Source organism: Callorhinus ursinus, unplaced genomic scaffold (genome assembly GCF_003265705.2).
Source record: "Callorhinus ursinus isolate GAN/ISIS: 27379988/994484 unplaced genomic scaffold, GSC_fseal_2.0 scaffold17, whole genome shotgun sequence".
Lineage (NCBI taxonomy): Eukaryota > Metazoa > Chordata > Mammalia > Carnivora > Otariidae > Callorhinus > Callorhinus ursinus.
In genome coordinates this window covers 38,774,472-38,783,699 of record NW_027397079.1, presented here as the reverse complement: position 1 = coordinate 38,783,699, position 9,228 = coordinate 38,774,472, and the positions used below count along the sequence as shown (strand labels likewise).

Below are 9,228 nucleotides of genomic sequence, written 5' to 3'. Positions count from 1 at the left end.
CGTTAACTGCTGGAGTCCGCCTCCTCCCCGGCCCGCTCGCCGCTCGCCGCAGTACGAGCCGCCTCCCCGCCCCCGCCCCCCGCGCCGCCGCCGCCGCCGCCGCCGCCGCCGCCGCCGCCGCAGGAGAGGGAGGGAGGGACGGAGGGAGGGAGGCGGCGGGGCCGAGCCCAGAGCCCGTCCCGGGCGCTGGCGAGCGAGCTCCGGCCGCGGCGGGAGGCGCCATCCGGGGGCCGCCGGGCAGCCGCGGCGCGCCTCGCCCTCCGAGCGTCTTGCAGCCGCCTCCCCAGCCGACCCGGCCGCATCCTTCCCGCGGTGGGGAAAGAAGCTCCCCCCTCCGCGGAGCAGAGACTCATTTTTTTTTTTCCTCCTCGGGAGGGTGTCGCCACCTGGATTGCCAAGTGTGAGGGGTCCGGGAGGCGGGGACCGGAGCACCGTGACCCGCCATGGCTCAAGCGGCCAAACAGCTGAAGAAAATCAAAGACATCGAGGCGCAGGCCCTCCAGGAGCAGAAGGAGAAGGAGGAATCCAACAGGAAGCGGAGGAACCGCTCCCGTGACCGAAAGAAGAAGGTAAGAGGGGGGCGGCGGCGACAGCCCGGCGGCAGAGGCGCCCTGGAGGTGGCCGCTGGGGGAAGGGGCTCGGCGGACCTAAGAACGAGGTGGGGGCGCGGAGACCCGGGCGCCGGCGGAGTTGATGCCGCTCGAGACTAGAGGGCGCGGGATGGAAGAGGAGGAGGGAAGAGGCTTCGGTGCGGCGGGGCAGAGGACAGGGCAAGAGGCTGGAAGGGCAGAGCGGGCGGCCAGGAGGCTGAAGGCGCGCAGAAGCCCGCCGGCCCGCCGGCCGCGGAGACCTTTCAGCACCTTGGACAGATGCCGGCAGGCCCGCGCCGCCCTGGGAGGAACTTTTCCGGCCTCCGGGCGGCCCGCGAGGGTGATGGGCTGCTCCGCTCCGGCTCGCCGCCTCTCCTGGCTTTGAGAGGAAGCTGGTTTGGGGAAATGCGGCTCCGGGCTCCCGAGGCTGCTCTGCCTGGCGCCTCCCCCGGTGACCCACGCTCCCACAAGGAGAGCTTTGTTCCCAAGTTCTCCTGTCCTTCCTCGACCCTTCTCGAGCCCAGGAAGTGCCTTTCCTAACCCTCCCGAGTCCAGATGCAGAAAGGCATGCCCCCGGGGCATTTGGCAGCATCCTATGTTTGGGTCACTCAAGATGAGCGACTGATGGCCAGGAGGGGAAGTTCCTTTGGAAGCCAGACAGGGTGCTGTCCAGCTTGGCCCAAGGGCCTGGTCAGAGAACAGGTCTGCCTTTTTGTGGAGGGGTGCCGAGACAAGATATCTCCCTGCCCCCACCCCATGACCCAGACCCCTTAAAGCAGCTGTTGGTGTGTTGAGCATTTTCTTCTGGGTCTGAGGTCTCCCTACCCCTGACTCAAAGCACCTCTAGAAACACCTTTGGTGAGAAACACCTCTTAGTCTGAAATATCTTTCATTGCAAAGGGAGGGTGTGGTTAATTGGGCAGAAGGCTCCAGCTAAGAGGTGTTTTAGAGCCCACCTTCCCCCCATGGAGGAGGCCAGCAGTACATGGATGCAGTTCTGGGAAGTGGAGGTAGGGCTGAACTCCAACGTCAGGAGAGCCATTTTAACCCAAAGAAGTCCGTGTGTGGCACAGCCTGCAAGCTTACTCACCAGGGAATGGGACCGCTCAGGGTTCCAGGCAGAGGCACTGGTCTTGATTGAGAAGGAAATGTTTTTGGTTTTGGGTCCCCCCCCTGAAATTGTCTCACGCTGAGAAAGAAGTTTGGAGCCTTGGTTGACAGCAGAAAAGACAGCTTGTGGGTCACACTCCACTTAGCAGTTGGTCAGCAAGACCAACATCAGGCTTTTTCCTAGAGATGAGACACAGGGGCAGAGATGTTCTCTGACTGTAACCGAATTAACCAGCCCACTCTAGGCTTTCCTGCACCCCTTCAAGAGCCAGCCCCTCCTCCCTCAAGGGATTTCCATGGTGTGTGTAAATAGTAGTTTCCCAAAGGCACCACCCCTTTAGCAGGACGGAAAAAGAGGCCTTCCCCAAACCTATGGTGAATCAGAGTTTGGGTTGGTGCCACTTAGAGAATCTCAAGTCCTTCTGCTAGGGTCTGAAATACCAGAGCCCATCCTGTGAGTCAGGCAGGGGGAAGTCTGGTTATATCTGACAGTGTTCACCCACTTTCTTGGCATGCATGTAAATTTCTTGTTAGAAAAGCGTGCTCTCTATTTCCATTCCTGCCTATTGCTTTAGGAGCCAAGCCCATCCTCTCCCAAACTGCTCACTCGGTGTTTTTATCCCACTTCTTGCTCTGGAGCTTCTTCCTTGATGCTCCTGATACCTTAAATAATTTTTTTGAGCAATAGTCAAAACAGAACTCTCCCTTCTTCTCTTCTTTGGTTTCTTTCCATCCTATGAAGCTCCCTTCAATATAACTCTGCATCCCAACTGCATATAATACACACACATAAGAGTGGCAATCTCAATATTCCTTTTATCTCTTTGGTCTTAATCTTTACCTTCTTATGAACTTTATGTCCATTTTGAGTGCTAGATGAAAATAGATTTCCTCCCCCTGAGTTGTGTTATTTTGTTTTATAGCTGGTCATAGCATACTGCGTCAATAAGCATTCAGAAATCTCCCATACAGATATTCATTATTGTATGCAGTACCCTGGGTGCTAGAACTGATACAACAATAGTAGGGCAATCTTAAGTCAAAGTGATAGTGGTGACATAAACTCGCAGAGCCAATTCTTGGGGCGAGGAGGGTATGATATGGGGTGCTTTGTTTGTATTCCATAATAACTGTGAGGTCTCTTAGCTATGGGCATAGTCTAGAGGGCCATCTCAGAGACTAGAGTTAAAATTTATAGCAAAATGCAAAATCATAAGAAGGTGGAGGGCCCTGGAGGGAAAGGTGAAGGAGACAGAACCATGCAGAAAGAGATATTTAGAGGAGGCAGAGGACGCTCCTGTAGGGGCTGGGGAAGCAGATGGCCAGGGTTGAAGGTTCATCTGAGGTGAAGTCTAACTTGGGTCAATGAAGGAATGTTTGAAGGGAAAGATGATTAAAATCAAGCAGGTGAGGACTTTACCGTTGGTCACCACAGACTGGGGCTGCCGTGGAACCATCCTTGTCATCAGCATGAAGAAAGAACTTCACAGATGCAAGCGAACATTTTATTCCAGTGAATTGGTAATTCATAGGAATATATAGCTGAGCCAAGGGCACGCTGAATTTACGGAAAGGAAAGGTGTTTGTCCCATGGGTAACCTGCTTAGCAGGGACTGAGTGAGCAGACCGAATCCCTCCCCGTTTGTAGAAAGAATCGTGGTTGTAACTTCAACACTGGTTGCAGTTTTTATGGTTGATGATATTGTGTGGGAAGGTGCTTGCTAAGGGGGTGCTGTGCAACGGGGGATGGAGGCTGGTGTTGTGACGCACTGACTGACACAGATAGAAACCACCTCGACACAGGGAATTGAGCTAAAACTCTGGAGCTCTAAAAATGCCTGCATTCTTCTGGGGCTTCATTCAGGTTTCTGTTTGTGTAGCATGCATCCTTGTCAGATGCTGGCTGTTGGAGCTGCAGCTTTAAAGAAAAAAAAATCCGGAATTTATGACATTTACTGATAAGTCCCCCTGCTTCTGAAGGTTGGGATGGAAATAAATAAATCGCAAAGCATGTGTAAAGCAGGCATTTGCATGAAGAATGAAAGCTTTCTAAGGCTGAGGATGCCTTGGGCACAGGAATATGTGTGCTTTTTATGTTTACCCAGGGCTTGAGGTTGGGGGAGGAGGGCAGGGAGGTTGGAGAGAAAGTAAGGCCCAGCATGGGAGGAGGGTCACAATTAAATAAAGGAGGAGAGGATGAAGGCGTGAGGGAGATAGCTAGGGAGAAGAGGGTCTGGCAGCTCGGCCCTGCTTTAAGGGGTCCCGCTAATCCTGCTCCCTGCCATACCTGTCAGTACCCTGGCATGGTGTTCGCTAAGCTCTCTCCTTGTCCCTGCTTCTGTCCCCCTGCTTCATCTTCTGCTTTTGTTGAAGGAAGAGATCATACCCTATTCCTGGCTGTAGCCCTGGCGCCTGACACATAATGGGTGTGCAGTGAACATGTATGGGATGATTGGTTGAATGAGCAGATTAATATATTTGTCTCTGTTTGCTCCGATGTTGTCTTGTCATAGACACGGGTTCAGGTGAACAATATACTCTTTGACTGTCTTTTGGGGGCATCCGAAGAAAGTCTGACATTTCTTTCTTTTCTAATCATTGGCAAGGCAGTAGAGATTCACAGGCAAGCAGTGGAACGATCTAATTTTTTGGTGCAGTGAATTCCACCACAGAGCATGTAGTTAGTTCCTTGCAGGGTCTCTGCTGCACTAAATGTCAAGTGGTTTTAGCCATTTGGAACAACAGTGTTTGCACAGGGCCTCAAGGAGCCAAGAAGAAGAGAGCAGAGAACAAGCCAAGGGAGCAGAGGAGTGGGAACGTGGTCTTCACCACTCTGCTGTGCAGCTGTGCCCATCGGTCTTTCCAGACCAGACAGGGCTCCCCGGGGAGTGCTCAGCCCCCCTCGCACAGCGGGACAAGGCCCCACTCCCAGACTGCGGACCTGTCTTTGTGTGATCCTGTGACTGGACTCGCAGGGGAGACTTGGGGTGACTTGCACGAGTCCGGAGTAGGTCGAGGCCAGGAGTGTGATGGGGTGAGGTGGGGGAGGGGTGAGCAAGAGTGGGGTGAAGGGAAGGAAGTTAAGCCCGAGTGTCATGTGAGCCCACGTCTTCTGATTGTAAGGGTCTCAGATGTAAACTTCTGCTGTTGTCTGCAAATGAGTTTATCCTTTCAATCTGAGATATAGCAGACGGGATGGAAAGAGAAGGGTGTTCCGCAGACGTCTTTAACTCTAGGTCCCGTTGCCACATCACATCACGAGTATATGTTGCAGTATGAATTAATATTTGTATATAAAGTCTCTGGCTTTTGAATAGCATAATCATGGTACATTGCACGTTCACTATTAAACATGTTAATTTATTAGTGGCGAGCCTTTAAAATATACCACAACCCTGCCTTGGCATCTCTTCTTATTTTACTGCCTTGGGATCCTCCAAAAACGGCCATAGCCCTGCCTTTCTGGAGCTCTGGGAGCTACCGGCAGTGGCTGAAGTTGTGCGAACTTTCCCAGCCTGCTCTAGGTTCCTCTCCCAACCCAGTGCTTCCAGCCCAGCTGCAGGGACAGTGGCATTGGGGCTGTTCCCTGGCTGCTCCCGACACCCCAGCCCTTTGCCAAACCAGGAGAGCAGGGTCTTGTGAACACAGACACTACATCCTCAGTGATGTCCAGCACTCTTTAGTTTGCACATCTTTTGCTCCTCACAGCCGCTGCTCAAAGTAAGTGGGTCGGCAACCAAAACTCAGAACCTGAAGCAAATGGCCTCCCCGTGAAGGGGACCGTGCGGCAGCCCCTGTGACCTGTCCCTTCTCTTGTTCAGCTTAGCAAAGTGCTGGCTCACTGGTTCTGCTTATCTCCTTTCACTATGGCTTTTTCTTAACCCCAGTCTGAGGCTTCTTCCTCCTCCTTTCAACAAAAATGAACGGACACTAGTGAATGGGGACCATGTGCAGGCACTTTTCATCCCCATGCTTTGCCTCCATAATGCCTTTGTAGAGGCAGATCTCTCATCACTTCTTCCCCTTCAGTGTCCGAGCCCATCACTCCATTCTTCAAGGAACCCTTCCTGAATGCCCTCCTCACCTCCACCCCACTGTTCCTTCTCCACCTTGTCAACCTTTGTCCTAGGGTGTGTGTGTGCAATGTGCATTCTTGTTTTATCCTTTCTACTAAACTGATTTTGGAAGAGTTGGCCCTACAGAATTGGAACCAACTAAATCTATTTTTTCCCTGAATTATTCTGACTAAAGCAAAGTCATCAATGTTTGGTTTTTGAAAAAAAGCAAATAAGCTTTCCTTGGCTCCATATCTCCATTTCTGGTTCTGGAAAAACAGCTCAAAACCTCTCTTTTACAGCATGCTAGGCTAGGAGTCCATCCTGGATTGCAGTTCCAGCTACATGTGCGTGCATATGCTTCTGAATTTCTCTGAGCCTCAGTTTGCTCATCTGCAAAATAGGGATGAGAATCAAACGAATGTGCTTTGTAAACTTTAAAACTCCCATGATATTCAAAAGGTTATAGTTAATAACATAATGATTATTTTTTAAATAACATAATGATTATTAATTAAACTATTCTTTCTAATGAATCCAATACCAGAGCTCTTGCCTGACCTTCCATTTGGTGGTGTGAAATTTTGATGTGTGCCTGGGAAGGCCAGCATATTATTATTTCAGTGCTGGTAAATGAGAAAAGGGTACTTCAAATCATATCTTCATTTCATTTTCAGGAAAGGAATGAATTTCCCATTTTGACAAGATTTATTATTGCAGACTTAGTTATCTCCATGGGTCCAGTCTAAAACTTTGAGATGGGCTTTATTAAAGTCCTGCATGGCAATTGTAGCTGTAAATCAAAAGGGGAACATGAAAGTGGTTCCTAAATTTTCTTAGAATACCATCACCGGTAGAACCATGGCTGATAAATCCAGGGTGTGTGATATCACAGATAATGGAACACATGGTGTTATGGGCAGACCAGACCCCTCCAGGGAGACTCTGTGCAAGCATAACACATGCACCAAGAAAGGAAAATGTGCATTATGGTCGCTCAAAGCTAAAGCAAAGAAGATTTAATGGTCAGCCAATTAAAAAAAACAAAACAAAACTTTTTTCCTTTGCTTCCAATGTGACTGGGTGGTTCCCTTCAAAGAGAATTTCTCCGTGTTTTTGCTAAGGCGATAATACATATTCCGTTTCCGTTAGTACACTTTTGTCCATTTCAGAGCATTGTTGACCATGCTACTGCAAAGCAAGCTGCTTTGTTTATCAAAGGAGGGGTCTGTATTTATCGAGAGCCTGTGTGTCCTACAGGCATTGTCTCCCTGGAGCCTCGCAGAGCGGGGCTCATGCCCAGCCTGGTTTCCGAGCTTATTCGCAGACCTCGGCACGAGGCTGCCTGCTTAGGTATATGACGCACCCCCAGGGCAGTCAAGGTTGTGTGAGGCACCCAGAGGGGAGACAGCACAGACGTACTTCTGCTGCCTTCACCAGAAGGACTTGCAAATTCTTGGGAAGCTTGCCAGAGGAGGAAGTAACCCAGGGCAGAATGGAGGCCGGTGAGTTGGGCTTAGGACCGAAGTGCTGGCCTCTGATTCCCGTTGGAACATGCGTGTTCAGAGGCTCCTCTGTAGGTCTCAGGAGCAGCCCGCGTGACCGTGAGGGGTCTGCCCAGGCACTTGGGTTAAGACAACAGGCCAAATGAAAGAGTGGCTGAAAACTGAATCCTGGAGATTACCTGCTCTATTTCTGGCTCTTCTGCCTCACAAAATGGTTATTTCCTCTTTACTTTCTGTTGTGGAGATTTCTCTGCCTACCAAGTCAGCATCTTGTCCATGAATTGTTTAATAATGTGTAGCTCTGGAGTACCAGCATTTCTGCCATTGTCCTCTAATCTTTCCTCCTACCTGGCACTTTTGCTTGTTATGTGGAGGAATCCCTGGCCCTCTGGGGTCCTGGGCCTTCATATGAAGTGCTTGTCGACAGCTGGACTTGGTGTTTAGGGCCGCGAGGCGTGGCAGGAACAGGAGGGGAGGGTGGCCCAGCTCTTGCCCATGCCCATCCATCGCTTGGATGCCCATGTTTTCATCTGCTGCTCCGAAGAAGTCAAGTGGTCTAAGTACGGCCGAGGGAGCAGGGTACAGTCAGGAAGAAGACAGGAACAGGAGGTCAGAAGGCAGTGAATGTTATTAAAGTATAATTGGGACGGGTAGGGACGGAGCAAGAGGAAGCCCTATAGGGAAAAGGAAGGAGGTCCGTGATTCCTTCACTCGGTTCTGAGATTGAAAGGGCAGCCCCCAAACACCCAGGGTGAGACCCACCAGAAAAGAGATGGGATAATGGGCCCCGTGGCCCCTCAACTTTGCTAGTATCAGAGCAGCTGGGGGAGAGGGCTTGTTATCCGCAGACCTGCCCCATCTCCACCTGCAGAGTCCGACACTGGGTGCGGGTGGGGCCAGGCACCTGCATGTCCTGCAAGCTTCCCTCCGGTGAGGCTTGCACAGAGCTAACCAGAGAGCCTTTGTTCTAGTAGAGCGATAGGCTTCCTTCTCCTGGGACTGGCCACAATGCTAAAGTCAACCCTTTACTTGCCCACTTCCTTTGGGGAGTTAGATATAGAATAAAAGAATAAGTAAATACAAAGCCTCTACTCCTCACTTCTTTCCTTCATCTCCTGGTTTGATCTTCCCTTAGTCTTGTCATAATCCGTCAGCTTATTCCCATAGCTCTGCTAGAACAAATGCTCTCTGGTTAGCTCTGCGCAAGCCTCACCCGAGGGGAGCTTGCCAGACATGCAGGTGCCTGGCCCCTCCCTCCACCCAGCATCAGACTCCAATTCCCCATAGGAAGGGGGCAAGTAAAGGGTTGGCTTAAGCGCTATGGCCAGTCCCATGCGGGAAGTAAGCCTGGTCAGGGTCAAGAGAGGGGTGGCCTGGGGAGGGGGCCCGGGAGGCTTCTGGAGGTCGAGGTTGGGTCTTCAGTGGGCCGGGCCATTCAGCTGAGGCAATAGCGTGTGTGGAGGGTGGGCGAGAGGGTCTGGAGGGGGCGGTGGGCTGGGAACCGTGGGCCCAACAGTGGGAACAAAGAGAGCGGGGTGAGCGAGTCCTGGAAGGGGCGGCAGAGAGAGCTAAGGCAGGGGCCCAGCTGTGTCCACAGGGCAGAGGCAACCTGAGGGGCTCCAGGCAGAAGTCTGAAAGGTTCCTGTGCCTTGGCACAGAAACTCTGTGACATGCTGAGGGATAATGCAGCTAAGGGGCAGGCTGGTTTGAGCTGGGGTGGCTCCTGGGGACAAGAGAGCATGTGGCCAATGAGCTATTTGGGTGGTAGAGAAAATTGGTCTTTGTTGTAGTAGAGTGGGTACCAATAAGTAGTCAAGGCTGATCTGTAGTAGGTTTCACTTTGACTTATATTAACCTATTTGCCTGTGTGTGTGTGTATGTGTGTACGATTAAATGTCCACGTATGTGGAGAAAGGGGAACCCTCCTACACTGTTGGTGGGAATGCAAGCTGGTGCAACCACTCTGGA

At 51.5% G+C, this 9,228-nt stretch overlaps 1 protein-coding gene across 13 annotated transcripts in view; it reads left to right on the top strand.

Moving 5' to 3' along the window:
* Positions 1–298: 298 nt before the first annotated feature.
* Positions 299–9,228, top strand: part of ANK1 (ankyrin 1) — a 213,718-nt gene continuing 204,788 nt past the window's right edge. For 4 of the 13 annotated variants that reach the window (XM_073902545.1, XM_073902540.1, XM_073902551.1 and 1 more), the window contains exon 1: positions 301–569. In XM_073902545.1, coding sequence (XP_073758646.1) covers positions 444–569 — 126 coding nt within the window. In that variant the 5' untranslated portion in view covers positions 301–443. Of the gene's footprint in view, positions 570–9,228 lie in introns of all 13 variants that reach the window. The other 9 variants (XM_073902544.1, XM_073902538.1, XM_073902537.1 and 6 more) reach the window with 4 other exon arrangements.